Below are 21,417 nucleotides of genomic sequence, written 5' to 3'. Positions count from 1 at the left end.
GGTGGTCTCCCATGGAGAATGAGACACGCACGCAGGTATCTCGGGATGGGAGCCCAGAGCTGACTCCAACACCCTATTTTATTGTTACTATAGTTTTTACATCACACAGCGTAATCAAAAGACGTATATAGGGGTGGTTACAATGTATCACATAACAGAAACTCTCCAGATGCAAGGCTATGCAGGTGGATAATGATTTATGCATCCTGCTTCCGGTGTTCTTAACAGAGCCTGTCCAAATGGCTGATGAATGTGTTCCGTGTCTGGAGCAGTCCGTTTGTTATCTCAAGGACTTTGTGGGAGCATGTCTATGGGGATATTTATGCAATTAATTCCACATCTCCTCCTTTTGTGTTTTTTCAATGTTACTCACTTCCAGTTCCAGAAGGGATCTTGATTCACTGATTAAGACGTCCTTCCTAGTGGAGGGCGTAACATTTTTGCACATTTGCAGGAGGGAGGGAATATATTGAATGCAACAACATAGCAATACAAATAATATCAAACTGGTTACTATAATAGAAATCAAAGATTGTAGCCAGGATCCATCCGGTAGCCAGGACCAAAGGGCACCCCAGATATCCACGGTGCCTGATCCATCACTGCGTAAGGGATTATTTTGGATCATAGATTCCATTTTCCTTGCTGTAGCAGAAATATTAGGTTGAAAATCATGTATATACATACAACAATGAGAATGAATTAAAGCACATACACCGCCTTTTGCTGCTAAAATAATATCTAAAGCATACCGATTTTGCAAAACTACTTCCCTTATTTCCCCCATTTCTTGATTAATCATTTTAATGCTGTTGATCAGTGGTAGTCAACCTGGTCCCTACCGCCCACTAGTGGGCGTTCCAGCTTTCATGGTGGGCAGTAGGAGTTTTGTCCGATACTGAAGCACTTTCCTTTTTTTAATTTAATTGACTTTTTAAAAAAATTTCATAGCATTATTTAAAAATGTTTTCATTAGGTTTTCATAAAATTCCCCGTGACAATTTAAATTTCTGAAAATATACTATTTGTATCGCCCGCACATAAGTTTAGTTCACGTTACATAAGTGAAACTAAATGGCGCTATAGTGCAACCGCAAACAAACGAGCCTTGTCTCAGAATAGCTCGCACATCTCCCCCCACACCACCCAGCTGTAACAGGCAAGCAGAGCTGGTAGCCGGCGCCCCCCAAACCCAATTCACGATGCGTGAGAGACATGCGCAGACGACGATACATAGTGCAGGCTCTTTTGTTTGCGGTCGCACTGGTCAGTACGCAGTTAGATTTGTGAGAGTGAGCACGTGTCTACAGCTTCAAACAAAATATTGTGAGTCCATGTCTCAGAAAAAAAAATACGCTCATGGCTATTTGCCAGAGTCTCTGAAGATGGGTTTCATAGAATCTGTTGTAAATAAACAACATCCAATGTGTTTATTGTGTCATAAAACATTATCCAATGAGGCAATGAAGCCAAGTCGATTGCGAGAACATCTTTCTACAAAGCATCCAAATGATAAAGACAAGCCCATTGAATATTTTCAGGAAATGTATAAAAAAATTTCAAAATCATTCAACAATCATTGCATCATTTAAGAAACAACATGCAGCAAACGAAGATGGATTAATTGCCGCTTATCGCATTTCACAATTAATTGCAAAAAGTGGTAAAAGCTATAATATTGGAGAAACTGTAATAATACCCTTTATAAAAGAATTTATCTCAACAGTAATGCATCAAGATATACCTGAAATTTTAAAAACGTTGCCCCTAAGCGATAGCACAGTAAAGTGACGAATTGAAGTAATGGCAGTTAATGTTGAAAAAAAAACTGATAAGTATTCTCCAAAACTCTTCATTTTCCATGCAAATGGACGAGTCTACCATTGCAGATAATAATGCTTTATTGATGGCATATGTACGTTATTTTGATGAAAACAATACATTACGAGAAGAAATGCTATTCGCAATAAATCTCATTACAGATACAAGAAGATTATCTATATTTAATACTGTGAAATCATACTTTACAAAAAATAATATTCCTTTGAATAATATTGTTGCATGCGCTACTGATGGAGTACCATCAATGGTAGGTCGCTATCATGGATTTGTTGCTTATTTGAAGGAAGAAGTGCCAAAAGTTTTATGTATTCATTGTGTGGTGCACAGACAACATCTTGTAGGAAAACATCTAAATACAAGTCTCCATTCATCATTAACTATAATAATTCGAGCCATAAACAAGGTCAAATCCAATGCAAAAAAATGATAGAATGTTTTGACAGCTTTGCCAGGACAATAATGAAGATTTTATTACGTTACTTTTGCACACAGAAGTTTGGTGGCCGCTGTCAAAGGGTACATCTTTGGCTTGTTTTGTAGCATTATATGATAGTGTCATACAATTTTTTGAAAGTAATAATGAGACCAATCTGTGTCAACAGTTAAAAACAGTAAAGAATGATGCCTTTTATTTGGCAGATATTTTCAAGAGATTTCATGATGTCAATTTGCAGCTTCAAGGAGCTAATAAAACTCTTATAGGTTGCCAAAGTATTGTGTCATTATTTGACAAACTTGAACTACTTCGTTATAATCTATTGAAGAGAGAATTTCATCAGTTTCCTGAATTATCATCTATAAAAGATGATGTAACTCCAGAGGATATTGACAGATTCAATAGCCACCTCAACGAACTTAAATTGGACATGGAAAAACGATTTGAAGATATTTTGAAATTGAAGGTGTATGACTGGATGAAAAATCTTTTTACCGCAAATATTGAAGAGGCTGATACAACTTGCCAAGAAGAACTGTTAGAAATTAGATATGATGAAGAAAGTAAACATAAATTCGATAGTGGTGGATATGAAAACCTATGGCAAAGTAAAAAAATGCCTGTCTTATATCCAGATATGTGGAAAATGATATTCAGTTTATTGATACCTTTCCCTACCTCATATCTTCTGGAATCAGGCTTTAGTGCTGTTAATCATATTATGATCAAAGAAAGAAACCGCCTGAATATTTCCAAAAGATTTATTCTGCCAAACTTAGCGAAAGTCCAACATAAAGTATTTGGTAAGTAATTATTTGGTAAGTAATTATTTGGTAAGCAATATTTTACTTACCAAATAATATTTTAATCTTCATTCACTGCATGTTGTTTTTTAAATGATGCAACCATTGTTGAATGATTTTGAAATTTTTTATATATTTCCTGAAAATATTCAATGGGCTTGTCTTTATCATTTGGATGCTTTGTAGAAAGATGTTCTCGCAATCGACTTGGCTTCATTGCCTCATTGGATAATGTTTTATGACACAATAAACACATTGGACGTTGTTTATTTACAACAGATTCTATGAAACCCATCTTCAGAGACTCTGGCAAATAGCCACGAGCGTATTTCTTTTTCTGAGACATGTACTCACAATATTTTGTTTGAAGCTGTAGGCACGTGCTCACTCTCACAAATCTAACTGCGTACTGACCAGTGCTACCGCAAACAAAAGAGCCTGCGTCGTGTATCGTTGTCAGCGCATGCCTCTCGTGCATCGTGGATTGGGTTTGGGGGGGCGCCGGCTACCAGCTCTGCTTGCCTGTTACAGCTGGGTGGTGTGGGGGGAGATGCGCGAGCTATTCTGAGACAAGGCTCGTTTGTTTGCGGTTGCACTATAGCGCCATTTAGTTTCACTTACGTAACGTGAACTAAACTTATGCGCGGGCGATACAAATAGTATATTTTCAGAAATTTAAATTGTCACGGGGAATTTTATGAAAACCTAATGAAAATGTTTTTAAATAATGCTATGAAATTTTTTTAAAAAGTCAATTAAATTAAAAAAAGGAAAGTGCTTCAGTATCGGACAAAACTCCTACCGCCCACCATGAAAGCTGGAACGCCCACTAGTGGGCGGTAGGGACCAGGTTGACTACCACTGATTGATTCTGCCAAACTTAGCAAAAGTCTGACATAAAGTATTTGGTAAGTAATTATTATTATATGCTTTAACTTGCTGTAACTCTGCTTTATAAATTTTATAAAGTAAACTTACTTCCCTACTTTATAAATCACTATTAATGTGGAACCGGTGGGCAGTTAGAAAATTTTACTATTAACAGAGATACAAAAGTGGGCAGTAGGTATAAAAAGGTTGACTACCCCTGCTGTTGATTGTTTCATTAAACACATGAACAGTCCAATTGTTAAGCAAATGAAGGTCCCTATAGTTCATGGCAACTCCTAGATTGGGCAATATTCCTCTGCTGATTTGAGTCTCTAAACTACCACCCAATGTTAGGGGTGGATCCGAGGAATCAGTATCACGTTTGTTCCGCAGGCGTCCATCAGGGAGATGAGGCAAGGCATATACAGCAGGGGTCAAAAGGCCCAGTGTACAGGTACCTTTCCAATCCTTAGGCACCTGGCGATAGGCTCTACGGCCACATAGTAGCCACATATCGGGTAACTCATAATAACCCTGGCGAGATTCATTAGCAAATGTTATTATGGATTCCATGTCAAGGCAAGCCATATAGGTACTGACGTTTGTCCATTGATTGCTTCGATAAGTGTTGTTTATCTTAGTAAGGTTGCTTTTGATGGATTTGCATTTCTTTGCTGAATTCCATATAATAACTTGTTGACAATTACTATAATTTCCCAAATAAGTGGCACTACGGAATAGTCCTGTGCTATAAAAACAAAATCTGGCAGGTTCCATTATACGAGCGCCCACAGCATATGTCATATTCAAAGTCTCTGTAGTTATGTTCCACAGCTGCTTCCATCCTGTTTCATTGAACGGGATGGCATGGAAAATGAGGCCACCACGACTGTCACCAGGAATTTGCATGCAAATCCAACAGTTTGTGACGTTAAGTGTAAGAGCAGTGTGCCTGGCATCCCGTACAAAAGCATTAAAGGCCCACAGTCCCTGATCCTCATATGCCTGGCTAAGGTGGTGTACGTTGAGCCATATAAGGACGAACACAACGAGCTGGAGTCCAAATGATCTCGCCATGGTCGTCTATTGCAGCTAATCTCGACCCCAGGTAATGAGGGAGGCAGGCCCTTTCCAGGTGGGATCAGGCAAACGTCGATAGTATACCTGGGGGCGTGAAGAATCTGTGGGAGAAGCAGAAAAATGCCTGCTTGCGGCGGTTGAGCCAGGGGTGCCAGAAACATTCAAAAAGTTTAAGGTAAAAAGTACAAGATTAAGAGTGTTTTGTATCCCAGGCAAGCCGGGGGTATTTTCCCCTTTCTTTTTTGCATGCATGTCTAGAGCCCTTTTTACGGTCTGATTGGCTCGTTCCACGATCGCTTGACCAGTGGAGTTATATGGAATGCCAAATTTATGAACAATAGACCAGCGAGAGCAAAACTGCACAAAGGAGGTGCTGGTATAAGCAGGAGCATTGTCCGTTTTAATTTCTTTTGGGTTGCCCAGGGTAGAAAAGGTACGAATACAATGATTAATAACATGTTTAGCAGACTCACCCCTTTGAGCGGTGGCCATAATAAAACCTGAATAGGTGTCAATGGAAACATGCAAATATTTCCAGGGGGCAAATGGCAAATATTGCGTAACATCCATTTGCCAAAGTTGACAGCTCTGTGTCCCTCTTGGGTTGACCCCTTGAGGAACAGAGTGTGCTTGGAGGCTGCAGGTGGGACATTGTTGTATGATAGCCGCAGCCTCCGTAGCCGTTAAAGAAAATTGTTTCATTAAAGCCTTCTTATTTTGATGAAAATATGAATGGCTGTCCCATGGGGTTATGGGAGATAAAACAAGGACAGAGACGTCCTGGTGAGTGGAGGCGGCCGAAGCGGCAGCATCCGCCTTGGCATTGCCTTCGGAGATAATACCAGGGAAAGGTTGGTGACTTCTAATATGAGCAGGAAAAAAACAAGTAGAGCGGGAATGAAGAAGGGATTGGAGTGTGAGAAATAGACTGAGGAGAGAGTCATCCAATGAGGGTGACACATATGAGTCAGATAAAGAGCTGAGAACTTTATATACATAAAGACTATCTAAAATAAGATTAAAAGGTTCAGAAGAAAAAGTTTGTAAAGCCAATATTGTAGCGGCAAGTTCAGCACGCTGAGCAGAAGTTTGAGGAGGAGTAATTTTTGTGTGCACCCTCCATCCATACACATGAACCATAAGTCTTGCTGCCATCAACATACAGGGTGACAGCTTTAGGAATGGGAGAGGAGGAAATGGGAGAATGCAGAGAAATTGAAACATTATTAAGGAGTTGGAAGCGAGGGTCAGAGGGAATATGACAGGAAACAGATCCTGCCCAGTCAGCAAGAGAAAGTTGCAATATATCTGAAGAGGCAAATAAAGGTTCCCATATAGTAAGAGACATGGGGACATATAAAAAAACAATATCAAATCCAATTAAACATTTTGCTCAAAAACGGCCCTTCGTAATTAAAAGAGCAAACATATATGGCAGTGGATTGATAGATTTGCGAGGGGTATTGGGGAGGTGAATCCATTCAACAATGGAGACCCTCCCCTTTTGATGTTGGAGAAGGGCAGCTGTAGGAATAGAGGGAGTATTAAATATGGCCAAAGACAAAGGCTCATTGGGAATGGCTCGGTCCACCCAGCGGGTGGAGAGGGCACTATTAATTAAGGCAAAAACATGTTTTTGAGTGGGGTTAAGAACAACAACAGAGGAGGGGGAAGTGTGGCCTCGCAAAGCCAAAAACAAGGGTGCCAATTGGGCAGTGGTGAGTGCAAGAAATGGGCGTACAAAATTTAGTAAAGCAACTAAAGTGAGAGGAGAAGGAAGGTGGATGGCAGGGAGCACTGGAGCAGAATGAGAGGCTAGGACTTTGTGTCCCAGATATAAAAAGGGAGATTGGGTCTGAACTTTTTCTGGGATGACAATAAAGCCATAAGAAGCTAAAAGCTGAATGAGTTGGGGAAGGACAGTTTGCACCATGCCGGGAGGACCCGGTGCAGCTAGGAGAATGTCATCCATATAGTGATAAAGCAAAAAGTTAGGATAGGATTTGCAAAAAGGCAACAAGGCAGCATCCACAAAAACTTGACATATGGTGGGGCTGTTAAGCATGCCTTGGGGAAGAACAGTCCATTGATAGCGAGGAGTAGGTCGGGACATACTAGTTTGAGGCAAAGAAAAAGAAAAAAGTTGTTTGTCATCAGGGTGCAAAGGAATGGTAAAAAAACAGTCTTTTAAATCAATAATTGCCAAATCATAGTCTTTGGGGATCATATTTGGGTTGGGCATTCCGCACTGTAGCGGACCCATGGGTTTAATTATTATGTTAATGAGGCGTAAATCATGAATAATTATCCAGTTGCCTGATTTTTTCTTGACTACAAATACTGGGGTGTTATAAGGACTGGTATTTTGTTCCAAATGGCCAGATTGTATTTGCTGATATACCAGTTTCTGCAATGCTTCCTGTTTTTCTAAAGTCAGTGGCCATTGGTCTACCCACACGGGGGTGTCAGAAAGGAGCGTAAGCTTCATGGGTGAAGGAGGCATTATTAGTCTTCCAGAGTTAACTTCGCATTAAATTGAGAGAGTAAGTCTCTGCTCCATAAATTTGTGTGAAGAGGGAGGATGACAGGTTTAAATTTAGCAGAAATGCCTTTTGTGATTCGTTGTGCAGTAAGCCAATTTTTACTGGAGCTTGCTTGTTGAAGTCCTCCCACTCCCCTGACTGCCAGTGAGGATTCGAGGGGCCAGTTAGAGGGCCATTCAGCTGTTCTTATGACAGACATCCGCACCAGAGTCTACAAGACCAGAGAAGAGAATGCCATTGATTAAAAAAGGCATCACCAGTTTTTGGGGAGTAATTTGCTTTGTTAGTGCCAATAAATCAGAGGAAGAATTCCCAGAGTGAGGTGCATATGCAGCCTCTGGAATGGATGGTGCTGCACGTGGTAATAAAACCAAGCGTGCCACCGTATCCCCCCGGTTCATTGTGACAGGGAGATTGGTATAAAATTGGACTTTTAGGGTGTCTCTATACGTGGGATCTATCATACCTGGAAGCACAAACACTCCTTGTTCCCGAGCAACAGGCGCGGGAAGGATCATTCCCTCCGTTTCCGGAGGCAAGGGTCCAGAATAAAGGGTTTCAGCAACCGTGAGTAGGTTGGGAAAAGTAACAGAAAGATCAGAAGCCAATTTTAAATCAATGCCAGAAAAATATTGCGAAGCAGAAGTAAGGTCTGAAAAGGATGCAGCCTTTGGAGAGGGGTTAGCTGCAGACCCCTCTGTTAGTTTCCCCGATTGGACTGAGAGGAACGGCACTGATTGGCCCAATGAAAACCCTTTTTACATTTTGGGCACACAGTTTTGGGCTTGGCTCCGGGGATGGCAGCGGGTTGAGCCGCGCCGGCTCCTGGGGCTCTGCATTGCTTTTTAAAATGACCAGGTTTTCCACAATTGAAGCAAGCGCCTTGGGGTTGATTCCCCTTTTGGATTGCGGCTGCAAGAGTGTCCATTTGAAAAGCATTGGTTCCCACAATGCGGCAGGCTTTAAGAAAGTCCACTAGGGTGGCGTGGGACTGGAAACAAGTGGTTTAAGAATGGACTGGCAGTCCGCATTTGCATGTTCATAAGTCAATTTTATGAGGATTTCATTTGCTGCATCTCTGTTTGAAATTTGACGCTCAATGGCAACTTGCAGGCGATTCACAACGTCTGCATAGGATTCAGTTGCAGTTTGGCGAATGGCAGAAAAAGATTGAATCGGGGTGCCAGACTCATCAACACGAGCCATGGCAGAAAGAACACAAGTATTAATAATTGGAAATGCAGAGGGAGTAAAAGTTTGAGCCTGAGCATTAAGGGTAGCAAAATTGCCTTCTCCGAAGAGTTGTTCTGCTGTCCATTGTGAACCTGGGTGATTAGCTCTGTTTTGTGCCTCTCTCTTATATTCAGATTCAAAAACTACGTATTGCGTTCCGTTAAGAAGCATGCGGAACAGATCTTTCCAATCTTGAGGCAACATTCGATATGCGCTAGCAACTGAGTGTATCAGTCCTCTAGTATAGGGACTGGTTATGCCATAATCTTTTGTAGCCTTTTTCAATTCTCGGATCATAGCCAGGGGAAGTGCTTCCCAATCAACCACTATGCCTGCTGCGGTCTGTTGATAAGTAACAGGGAACAACTCTGTCTCGGATAGTTCAGAAACGCTCAAATCACCATTGTTCAAAGCCTTTTGAAAAGCGCCACGGATGATTCCGGGCCGGGAGACAGGTGGCAACGTGGCAGGAACAGGAGAGGCTGTTTGTTGTTTATCAGGATCCATAGAATTTGCAGGGGCAGAAGGAGGGTTAAAACCGGCTCCAGGTGGCAAGGGAGTGGCCAACATAACAGACGGACTTTTGTACGGTGGAGGGTCTAATAAAGGCTGATGAGGCAAGTCAGCATGGGTTTGAATCAGGGTATAGGCAATTTTCCAAAGGCACAAAATCTCTGGGGGGGCTCTCGGAGACTGATGGAGGACGGCGCCGATTTTCCTCCATGTATCTACTTTTAAAGATCCAGACTCCGGATAGGATGAGCAGTTAGCCCATACGTAAGCAAGCAATTTAACAGCCTCAGATTTAGAAAGGTGACGGGTTAATTTCTGTTCCTGATCAGTAAGATATTTTTTCCTGCCAAGTAGCCTCAGCTCTTCCACATGCTGCTTTTGAGCGTGAGACATTCCACCCCCCATACTTACGAAGAGGAGTCAGTTGCCAGCAACTTCGTCGGGTGCACCAAGCCTATTCCAGGCGATAAGTAAAGGGTCGGCAGGGACGTATCCCTCAGTGGATCACGTCGGGGTCACCAGATGTGGTGGTCTCCCATGGAGAATGAGACATGCATGCAGGTATCTCGGGATGGGAGCCCAGAGCTGACTCCAACACCCTATTTTATTGTTACTATAATTTTTACATCACACAGCGTAATCAAAAGACATATATAGGGGTGGTTACAATGTATCACATAACAGACACTCTCCAGATGCAAGGCTATGCAGGTGGGTAATGATTCATGCATCCTGCTTCCCGTGTTCTTATCAGACCCTGTCCAAATGGCTGATGAATGTGTTCCGTGTCTGGAGCAGTCCGTTTGTTATCTCAAGGACTTTGTGGGAGCATGTCTATGGGCATATTTATGCAACTAATTCCACACTCCTCCACCATTTGCACAGAGAGAGACAGAGAGGCATTTTCGCTTCCCTTCTCTCTCTCTCTCAGGCGGACTTACCTCCTGCAGGGCTCCTGATTGGCCCTGCGCCCGGGTGCCCCACCCCCTGGGAGAAGCGCCGCCAGGGCCTCGTGGCCTTGGAGCCGCCCGGGGAAGCCCTGGGATCCCTGCTGGGAGCTGCCTGCTGGAGGCTCTGCTGAGTGGGCCAGCCCTCCTGCAAGCTGCGGCCCAAGGGAGACCACCCCCTCCAATCCCCAGCCAGCCCGACCATTGGCCCCCCTGGCCGGGAAGGCACGCCGGAGTCCAGGCTGCTGGGAAGGAAGAAGGAGATTCAGCAAAAGGTAGGAGAAGACAGCTGCTTCCTGGGGCCCAGCGCTGGCGGCGGCTTCCTTGCCATCCTCTTCCTCCTCCCCTTCTTCCTCCTACTGCCCCCAAGGTGGCTCAGGCGGGCGCTGGCGCAAAAGGGGTGCCTGGGGGGAGCAGCCGGGCTGGCATAGGGGCTGGCAGGGACCACGCGGCACCAGCCCCCACCGTGGCTCCATCGTATGGGCGGAGGGTGAGGCCGGGCAACACGGGGGCGTCGGCTGGGCCAGGGGCGGCAGGGACCCCCAACAATACAGCAGTGGCCGCTGCCACTGCCTCCCATCCTGCTCCCCCTCCCTGCCCATTCAGCTGAGGATGCGGCAGAGGCTGGGCCAGGGGCAGCTGGGACCCCCAACGGTGCTGCCGTAAGAGAGAAAGAAAGAGAGGAAAGAGAGAGAAACAGGAAAAGAGAGAGAGAAAGAGAAAGAGGGGAAAGAGATAGAAAGAGAAAGGGAGGAAACAGAAAGAGAAAGAGAGAGGAAAGAGAAAGAGAAAGAGAAAAAGAGGAAAGAGAAACGGGTAGAGGAAAGAAAAAGAGGAAAGAGGAAAAGAGAGAGAGAAGAGAGAGGAAAGAGAAAGAAGAGAGGAAAGAGAAAGATAAAGAGGAAAGAAAGAGGAAAGAGAGAAAGGAAAGAGAAAGAGAGAGGAAAGAAACAGGAAAAGAGAGAAAAGAAAGAGAGGAGGAAAGAGAGAGAGGAAAGAGATAGAGAGGAAAGATAGAAAGAGAGAGAGAGGAAAGAAAGAGAAAGAGGGAGAGGAATGGCGCTTCTCCAACCAGGCTGGGTGGAGCCGGCGGAGCGACCTTCCTGCCCCCCCCTCCCCGGCCAGCTGGATGGGGGGTTGGGGGTTACCACAACATGAGGAACTGTATTAAAGGATCACGGCATTAGGAAGGTTGAGAACCACTGCCATAGACAGTAGCAAAAGTCCAGTTTCTCATAGGAATTGTTAACATAAAGAGCACTTTAGCTTCTAGGAAAGCAGTGGTATGACAAGTGGAAAAGAATAGCACTTTTCATTTGTCTGAGCTATATGTGTCTGCTGTGATCACATCAGTGCTATATGTGCTTGTGTGTGTTTGTATGCTATGAGTGCATATGTCCTCAGAGCTAGCACTTGTTTGAGCCACATTCATGAAGATATATGAGCCAGAGACTTGCTTCAGTGATGTGGTCAGAGTGTGAATGTGACCCAGATGTGTTAATTCTTGGAAACAGCATCTCTTCTTATCAGAACTATGTATAATCAGTGCACAGGCTGCTGCCAGTGGTCTGTGAAAAGAGGTAAGGGTCTAATCATCACTCTCCCATCAGACCAGATGACAGGTCTGGGAAGTCCAGCAAGGGGAGATTTGCCTTAGACAAATTTCTCTACCAAATCTGCCTCCAGGCTTCATCATTGGAATGTCACTATGTGACATTATGTTATTTCATGTGTAAAATATTGTGTTTATGCAGAAAGAGATTTATCATATCCCATATTTTAATTTTTTTCTCCATATTTGTTTTTAATTCAGAATATTTGTTTAAAGTCAGGTGGCATATTAATAATAATATAATTCACTGTAAAAAGTTGCATTATTTTTATATAGCAATATTGATATTATGTTATGTTATCCCTGCATTAATTTGGCATATCAACTTTATATTATGCTATCTAATGTGATGCAGTTTCAATCTATAAATGAAGATACTAATAATTGTTTTCTATTTGTGTTACATAGGAGTGGACACAAAGTTGAAGTTTACACTTGAGCCATCATTAGGTCAGAATGGTTTTCAGCAGGTAACTGATTTTTATTCATTGCAATAAATTGTCTTACAAAAAATCCTTACTACTTTAAGTAAAGATAATTATGAAATAATAAGTTTAAATATTTTTCCAATAATAATTTAAAAGCAGCATTAATTAATTAAAGCTGGGATGTATTATATTATTTGAAAAAACTGAATAATTGCATTTGTTCCATTTTGTTTTGATTTTTTCTTAGTGGGAATTATTTTTTCAACAGAAAGAAGCTCAAAATATTAAAATCGATTGTATATTTTTGCAGTTCTTGTATAAGTAAATACATAGCACCTTTTTCTTCTCTGTTTTGCAATTATATTTAAATATTTTGTGGCCAAATAGTTTAATGCAGGGGCCCCAACCTATGATATGCAGCCCAGTGCTGGGCTGTGGCCTATTGGCCACCGGGCTGTGGGACAGGCTGGCTAGTGCATGCACTTACCCCCACTTGTGCTAGAACCATTCATGCATGCGTGAGGCGCTAGCAGAAGCGGCAGCTAGCAGCTGTGTGCATGTGCAAACAGGGCCGCTAGCGCCATGCGGGTTGCATGGCCCATTCTCACATGCATGTGGGGCTAACGGCAGCGGCAGCTAGCACATGTGTGCATGCACAAACGGGGATGCTAGCGCCGTGAGGGTGCACAAGGCCCCATCCATGCATAGCCCCATTTATGCATGGCCCTGTTCGCGTGCGTGTGCAAATTTCCCAGCTGCTCCCTTTCCCTCCGGGCCACCAGCATGAAAAGGTTGGTGACCTCTGGTTTAATGATACATATTGCTTCCATAATATTGAAATACATGTTGTCCTCAACTTATAATCACAATTGAGACCAGAATTTCCACTGTTAAGCAAGGCAGTTATTAAATGAATCAGACCCAATTTTACAATAACTTTTGCCCTGGTTTTTAAGCAAATCTGGCTTTTTCCATTGAATTTGCTTGTTGGAAGCCGACTGGGAAAGTCGCAAATGGTTATCATGTGATCCCAGGATACTGCAATTGTCATAACTACATGCAATTGCCAAGTGCCCGAATTTTGATCATGTAACAGTAAGAGATGGTTTAAGTGTGAGTATCGATTGTAAATCACTTTTTCCAGTGTTGTAACTTCAGATGGTCACTAAATGAATGATTGTAAGTCAAGGATCACCTGCATTTTATGTTGAATTGGAATAATTTAACACTGTTGGGATGGTTGATTTTAGTGGCATGATGCTCTCAAAGCAGTGGCTAGGCTGTCAACAGGAATTCCAAAGGAGTGGAGAAGAAAGGTAAGTAAACTCCTGTCCTTCATTGAATGTATAGTGATCAACATTATGTGAAGCTCTGGATTAAAGATAAATAGCTGCTGTTTATTCCAGCAATGAAAACTTCCATGTATTTAACGCTATAGGCTAGATACCAGTAAAAGTTTCTAATTAAACAAAGTCCTTCTTAGAAAAGTACTGAAAATGGGATTAACAAATAGACTAGAAAAGATGTTCTTTTTTTATGTTGTAGCAATAGAAAGGTAATTTTAAAAGTCCAATTAAATTAGGAAATGCAAAAATTCTAAAATAAACACCTGCTAATAGACAGAATTTTATTTTGGTCATTGATCAATAAAAACATGATCAATAAAATGATCAGAAAACTATCCCTTAAGAACAAGAATTATTAACAACCATTTGTAGGCTCAGTTTCTTTTGGATCACTCTTTCCAAGAAATATTTGTAATTGTATGCCAAAATTAGATGGGTCAGTCTGCTAGAGTTGTGATGTAGTTTCAACAAGTAGTTAAACATATTTATCCACAGATTAGATTCATGTTTATGGCTTGTTGAAATATTCCATTTTGAACACACGGGGTGGGGGGTGGGGGGTGGGGTGTGTAACCTGGAAAATACTTCTAAGAAATTTTGTTGAATCAATTCTAAAGTGATCATATTGTTAAATGGCTAATATATCTCACCATAAACTTATACATTTCCCTGTATATAAGTATTTCCTAGCTATGAACTAGGTAATTTACTTTAATTTAGCATATAGTTTTTAATTATGAATATTTGATATCATTGTAAACTTTATTGTGTGAAATAAGCTGAATAAAGAAGTAGATTTAGAAAATAATATTACTTCAAAGTTATTTTTAAGTATATTTCTGTGTGGGACATATATTAAAGCTTCCTAGTTATATGCTTGGAATTATTTAAACAAATAATTTCCATCCATATACTTACATCTTGCTGGTAGAAATGTTATTCCTATGAGGGAAGTCACAGATCATAGTCAGGTGGTTAGTTAGATTATCTCGCTTCCAAAAGAATCCCTGAAATGCATAAAAAAGTAGGACTGCTAAATATCTTTTTTGTGTATAGATGGTAGATTTTCTTTTTCTATATTCCATGTTATAGTTCTATTTCCCCCTGAATTTAATCTACCTATGAAAAATGGATTTAGATGACAGTAGTTATTAATAATTTGCAGTTAAGAAAAGATGAAGGCTTGAATGGTATAAACTGACAGCCGAATTTCAAACTGTCAAATTATACTATTTTTAACGTTACTGAATAAGCTATACAGAACTCTATTTTGGAAAAAGACTTGTATATTAAGAATTTTTGGAATGAGCCTGCTATCATATGTTACATGTAGGTGAGCTATAATTTTTAAGGCTGTGTGAATGTTTGGCTCAGAGATTTAACAGAAAAGCAGTTCTTTTGCATGATCAAACTGATTTCCTAAATCAGTTGCCAATTTCAGTTGTTAGTCTAATTAAGTTGATTCATCATATGCATTGATTCAGTTTGGACAAAGTTTGCACTTCATATCAAAATGATTCAATGAAATCAGTTCACTATACTGTAGAATTGACTGAGTGCAATTCACACATTTGTATTCACTCTGCTTGCATAGGAGTGTGTAAATGTGTATTCATATGTACACTTTTTTCTATTTTTTTCAATAATAAAAGTACATAGATATATACCAATGGTAGTTAACTAAAAGCCATGCCTACTTGCTCTGATCATTGTTTTAAAAATCCCAGCTCAGTTTAGCTTATTGTCTGAACATAAAAAGGCTAAAGCTGGGTAGGTGCAGCATAGAGACATGGTGCATCTATAATGTGACTATCTAATTTAGCTTCCTGCCCCTCCACAGAAAACACAAAGTCTAAAGAGAGGAAGATGCTAAGTCTGCATGCTGTATATTTTCAGAATTCCTGGTCACATTCCAACGGCATGGTACATTCTGTCTCTTTCTTAATTTTAGGATAAGTGAACACATTTATGCTTCTATATACAATTGATGGCAACATATTAAATACACAGAATATTTTTGAATAGTTGTAAAATACAACCAATTTCAAGCAAAGCTAAGATTGTTTGTGGTATATCTTTTAAGGTTTGGCTCACCTTGGCAGATCACTATTTAAAGAGTATAGCAATTGACTGGGATAAAACTATGCGTTTCACTTTCAATGACCAAAGTAATCCTGATGATGATTCCATGGGAATACAGATTGTGAAGGTATTTAAAAGCTTATTAATTTGCTTATTAAATTCTTTACTTTCATAGCATAATAAAAGAAGATTATCTGCTTATGTGCTGAGTGTTCTTATATTGATTATAGTAATCAATTAAGAAATTATAATTTCACACTACTGTGAACACAGTTTCCATGCTTCCTTTATTTTTGAACTGCTAATGGCACATTTATTTTTTCATTTTATACTGGTTTTGTAGAATAATGTCCATATCAAACAAATAATCTTCAGATTTGCCTTCAGAATTGCAAAACAAATAAAGCAGTAAACAAAACAATAATAGATTATCACTTCCAGAGTAGATTCAATTCTTATGAAACGTATTAAGCTTCCAAAGTAACAAAAAATAAATTCTATTAATGGCCAAATAAAAAAAAGTAGCTGGGTAAAATGCTATCTCTTTTATTGTTTTTTTAAGTTCTTATTTATTTTTTAATATAATTCAAAAGTATTTATTCAACTTACCAACTTTAGTGAGTTTATCATTCACTAATACAAATTGAATTCCTAATCCTTTATTCTTTTCTCCAGCCATTGATAAAATAAGTCCCAAGTTTGAAGATATTCTGTTTCTTCTTTTTCTTTCAACCTCAGAGTATTATTATTATTATTTCCGCACAATCTAATATTTTTTTATTATTTCTTCCTCTGGTGGTATTTCTTCATTTTTCCAATGTTGTGTGAATATGATTCTTCCCGCTGTTATCACATGTAAAATCAAGTATATACTTTGTTTGTCAAGCTTTTCTGTCATTATACCTAATAAAAAAAGTTCAGGTTTAAAATCTACATGTTTTCCCAACATCTTTTCTAGCCAATTATGTATTTTTGTCCAATATCTCTTTGCTTTAACACATGTCCACCGTACATGATAATAAGTACCTGACTTATGATTATATTTCCAACATCTATCTGACATATTTTTAAACATTTTTGCTAGCAAGTGCCATCTATAAAACATTTTATATGTTTTCTTTGTAAGAGGTTGACATTGTCAATTTATAATTTCTTGCCATTTCTCTAAATCTATATTGTATCCAAAATTCTTTGCCCACGTTATCATTGTTTCTTTTACGTGTTCATTTTCCATTTTCAAATTCAATAAAAAGTTATACATTTTCTTAAGTAGTTTCTCATCAGAGGTTAATAATATCTGATCAAACAAGGTGTACTCTTTATAAAATCCATACAGTTTAACATCTTTGTCATATCTCACTTGCATTTGTAAATATGCCCACCATGATAGATCAATAACTTGATTTTCCATCTCTTGTTTAGATTTTAAATTCCCTTCAGAGTTTAGATATCTTTATATGTCCATATTTTCTCAAGACTGACTAAATTTGGATGTACAAATGCTTCCATTGTTGAAAGCCATCCTGGAATTTTCAAGTATATTTTACATTTTATTTTTTCTCATGTTAGTAATAATGCATTACTAATATAGTGGTTTTGAAAATATTTATGAATTTTGTTTTTCCCATACCATAAGAAAGTGTGCCAACCGAGTTATAAGTCATCTCTTATTTCTAAGAGTTATCCATTCTTTTACCCATGTTAGTACTGATGCTTGATAATATAAAACCCACTCTGGCAAGCCAAAACCTCCATTTTCCTTAGCTTCTTGTAACATTTTCAATTTAATTCTAGCTTTCTTTCTTTGCCAAATAAATTTTAAAATTAGAGAATTTAAGTCTTCAAAGAATTTTTTTCTCCAGCTTTATAAGTATCATCTATATAAATAAAAATGTAAATGTTCGTTTGTTCAAAATCTTAAATCTCCGAAAGTTCTTCACTGATTGCTTTGAAATTTTGACACAATGTTGCATTCGAATACGTGCGTGTTTTTATATACCTATATTATATAGATGTCACACTTGTGACAGGTAAAAACATGCTTTTTTTGAAAAACCACCATCTGTTGGACATAAAAGCAATACACGCTACGATTTCAGACAATCTCTATATCTGCACAGACAACGGAACAAAAAAAAAATTGTATACCCACAAACATTGTGAAATTAAACATATTACAAACGTGCGCTTTCTCTTTTCTTTTCCATTTAACCAGACTGAGCCACAGCAACACGTGGCCAGGAATAGCTAGTTCGAAATAAAAACAATATTTTTGGTAATATATTCATTTTCATCGTAGCAATTCTTCCCAACATTGACAGTTGCAAGTTTTTCCATTTTTCCAAGTCACGTTTTATTTGATTCGGTAATTTTGTATAGTTATTTTCCTTTATCGTTGAACATCTTGCTGTCAGGTATATTCCCAAGTATTTAACCTTTTTGACTATTTATAATTCTATTTTTTCTGATATTTGGTTTTTTTTTGTTTATCTGTAAGATTTTTAACTATCACTTTGGGTTTTTCTCTGTTTATCTTCAGTCCTGCTATCTCTCCAAACTGTTCTATCTTTTCTAATAATTTAGGAATCATTTCTAAAGGTTCCTCTAGGGCACAGGTCGGCAACCTGTGGCTCCGGAGCCGCATGCGGCTCTTTGAGCCTTCCCCTGTGGCTCCCAGCCTCCTCTGCCTTTGCAGAGAGAGACAGAGACAGAGAGAGGCAATTGCGCTTCCCTGCTTTTCTCTCTCTCTCTCTCTCACTCTCACTCTCACTCCCTCACTCACTCTCTCTCTGTGTGTGTGTGTGTGTTTGTGTGTGTATGTGTAAAAGAGAATGCACTCACAGTGTTCTCCGAGGATCTGAAAAACTTACTGGGTGGAGCTCCTCCCTTTGCTGCGTCTCTGCAGGAAGCAGGAAGCAGGAAGGGCAGGAGAGAGCTAGCTAGCCCAGTTAGGCTGACTCAGGAATTCTGGGAGTTGAAGTCCATGAGTCATAAAAGAGATGAGGTTGCCTACCCCTGAGTTGTTGGACAACAGCTTGAAGCTTGCCAGGTGAGCAGCAGATAGGAGGGGGGGGGGAAGAGAGAGGGAGGGAGAGAGAGAGAGAAAGAAAGAGAGTGGGGGAAGAGGAGTGGCAGACCAAGGGCAGATAGAGAGGGAGGGAGAGAGAGAGACACACACACAGAGAGAGACCCTTTTGACATCTAAAATGAAGATAACACTGCAAATATCCTTTTTTTACCTGTGTGTGTATGTAATTTTATTCTCTTAAAGCATTCTCTTGGTGATCATTGTTTTAATAATATGGATATTCCCAAAAGTCATATTTTTATTTTTAATGTGTGTGTGCGTGTGTGTGTGTGTGTGTGTATACACACACACGCACACATACATACATACATATGTAGGTCAGAAAACAAATATATACATATATATATATACACATACATACACACACACACAAACACACACACACACCTATAATAAAGGTAAAAAAGGATATATGCAGTGTTATCTTAATTTTAGATATCAAAAGGATTTTGCGGCTCCCGGTGTTTTGTTTTTGGTGGGAAACGGGTCCAAGTGGCTCTTTGAGTGTTTTGGGTTGCCTACCCCTGCTCTAGGGTGAATACCAAGTCATCTGCAAATGCTTGCAATTTATAAGTTTCACCTTTTATTTCTAGTCCTTTAATTTCTGGGTCTTTCTATTTAAAACTTCCAAAGATAAAATAAATAACAATGGAGATAGTGGACATCCTTGTCTTGTGCCTTTTCTTATGTTGGAATTCTCTGCATAATCTCCATTTACAATCACTTTTTCTGTTTGTTTGTGATATATTGTTGTAATCATATTTATAAAATTTTTCCAAAGTCCATTGTTTTTAGTTGTTGAGTCATAAATTGCCAGGAAGCATTATCAAATGCCTTTTGAGCATCTAGAAATACTAATGCCAGTTGTTCCCTGGATGCATTTCATAATATTCCAATATGTCCATTATAACTCTTAAATTATTTTTTATTTGTCTCTTTGGTAGAAATCCATTTTCATCTGGATGTATAAATTCAGTTAGAAATCTTTTCAGTCTCTATTATTAAAGTAAAGATTTTATAATTCATATTTAGTAATGATAGCGGTCTGTAATTTTTTATCTGTGTCAGGTCTGAGTCTTCTTTTGGTATCAAAGTAATATTTGCTACTGTCCATATGTTTGGGAGTTTCACCTCCAACAAAAGTTCATTACAAACATCTTTCAACGGTACACTTAATGTGTCTTGTAGACATTTATACAATTCTGCTGGAAGCCCATCTGGTCCCGGTGTTTTTTTTCCTCTTATTATAGCCTCTGTCAGTTCCATCACTGTTATTTTCTCATTTAACATAGTTTTAAAGTTTTCTGGAATTTTTGGTAAATTATTTTTTTCATATTGTAAGGAATTTTCTCCCATGAAATTTCTTCTATATTATACAGTTTCTCATAATATCCATTATCTTTTTTATTGCTTCATTTTTAAATTATAAACAGCCTTTTTCATCTATTAAGTTATTTATCAATTTTTTCTCCTTGTTTTTTGAGTTTGTAAGCTAGCCATCTTCCTGGTTTATTTGCATTTTCAAAAAAGTTTTGTTTTGTTCTTTTAATTTGCTGTGCCAATTTTTCTGATTCTATTAAATTTAATTTATGTTTTATTATTTCCATTTGTCTTTTCGGTATTTTCTTTTGTGGATTTATTTGTAGTTCTAATTCTAGTTTTTTTAAATTTTTAACAGTATATATTGTTGTCTTTTTTCTTTGTTTTTTTTTCCACCATGTATGTTATAGCTATACCTCTAAGCAGGGCTTTTCAACCTTTTCACAGACTGTACCATCTTTAGGACATGACAATATTTGAGTACCACCAGTGGCTTATCAAGGTATCAAAAACTTAATGACAAAAAAAAGGAAAAAAATGATAAAGTACACCCACTTACCACACTTTTAATGGGAAACTTGTGCCTGCTTCTCTGCCATTAATCTTTGCACTCGTGGCTGGAGAGTGTTTATTGACAGAATTAAGTCAGATTCCAGCTGAAGACAATTCCTTTCCTTAGTTTTTATGTTTGTTGATGAAGAAAATGCCTTCTCACCCAAGTATGTGGAACCAAATGGCAGTAAGGCTGCAATAGCTTTTCCCCTAACTTCCAGGTACAGCTTTGCAACTTGGCTCCAGAACATGGTCAGTGTTTTTTCATTTAAAAAGTTCCTTCAAATTGCGGTTTGCTGTCAATTCCAGAAGTGCCTCTTATTCTGGAGAGGAAAGGTCAGAGTTCACAACATTGTCCATGATGAAGGGTGATGCAACCCAGTAAATTCTAGTATCACATCCTCTTGACACGAATGGAAAATACAACACAAACTCTCTGTGCAATTCAATGTCAACAATAGAATTTAATTGAATAAAGTCTGACACATTGGGAAATGATGCAATATTTCCTTTTTTTTAATTTGTCCTATCCACAGGGAGATTTTTTTGTGGAAGGCACAAACTTTGTCTTCCATAACCAACACATTATGACGGTGGCCCTGTAGTGACCGATTAAGTTCATTTAGCTTTTTAAATATGTCAGCCAAATAGGCAAGGCAGGATACCCAGAAGACATTTTCAAACTTTTCTGCTAGGGGTGATGAAACATTTGTCAGGAACAG

The 21,417-nt window shown here is 39.1% G+C and overlaps 1 protein-coding gene across 13 annotated transcripts in view; it reads left to right on the top strand.

Annotated features, from left to right (window-relative positions):
* Window positions 1-21,417, top strand: part of TBC1D30 (TBC1 domain family member 30) — a 159,334-nt gene that overhangs the window by 65,644 nt on the left and 72,273 nt on the right. For all 13 annotated transcript variants that reach the window (XM_039368958.1, XM_039368957.1, XM_039368960.1 and 10 more), the window contains 3 exons: window positions 12,288-12,349; window positions 13,558-13,623; window positions 15,737-15,862. In XM_039368958.1, the coding sequence (XP_039224892.1) occupies window positions 12,288-12,349; window positions 13,558-13,623; window positions 15,737-15,862 (254 nt within the window). The remainder of the gene's footprint in view (window positions 1-12,287; window positions 12,350-13,557; window positions 13,624-15,736; window positions 15,863-21,417) is intronic.

The sequence above is a fragment of the Crotalus tigris genome, unplaced genomic scaffold (genome assembly GCF_016545835.1).
Source record: "Crotalus tigris isolate CLP2741 ecotype Arizona unplaced genomic scaffold, ASM1654583v1 scf7180000020961.217079, whole genome shotgun sequence".
NCBI lineage: Eukaryota > Metazoa > Chordata > Lepidosauria > Squamata > Viperidae > Crotalus > Crotalus tigris.
Note: the sequence above shows the minus strand (reverse complement) of the source record. Positions and strands in the feature narration are given on the sequence as shown.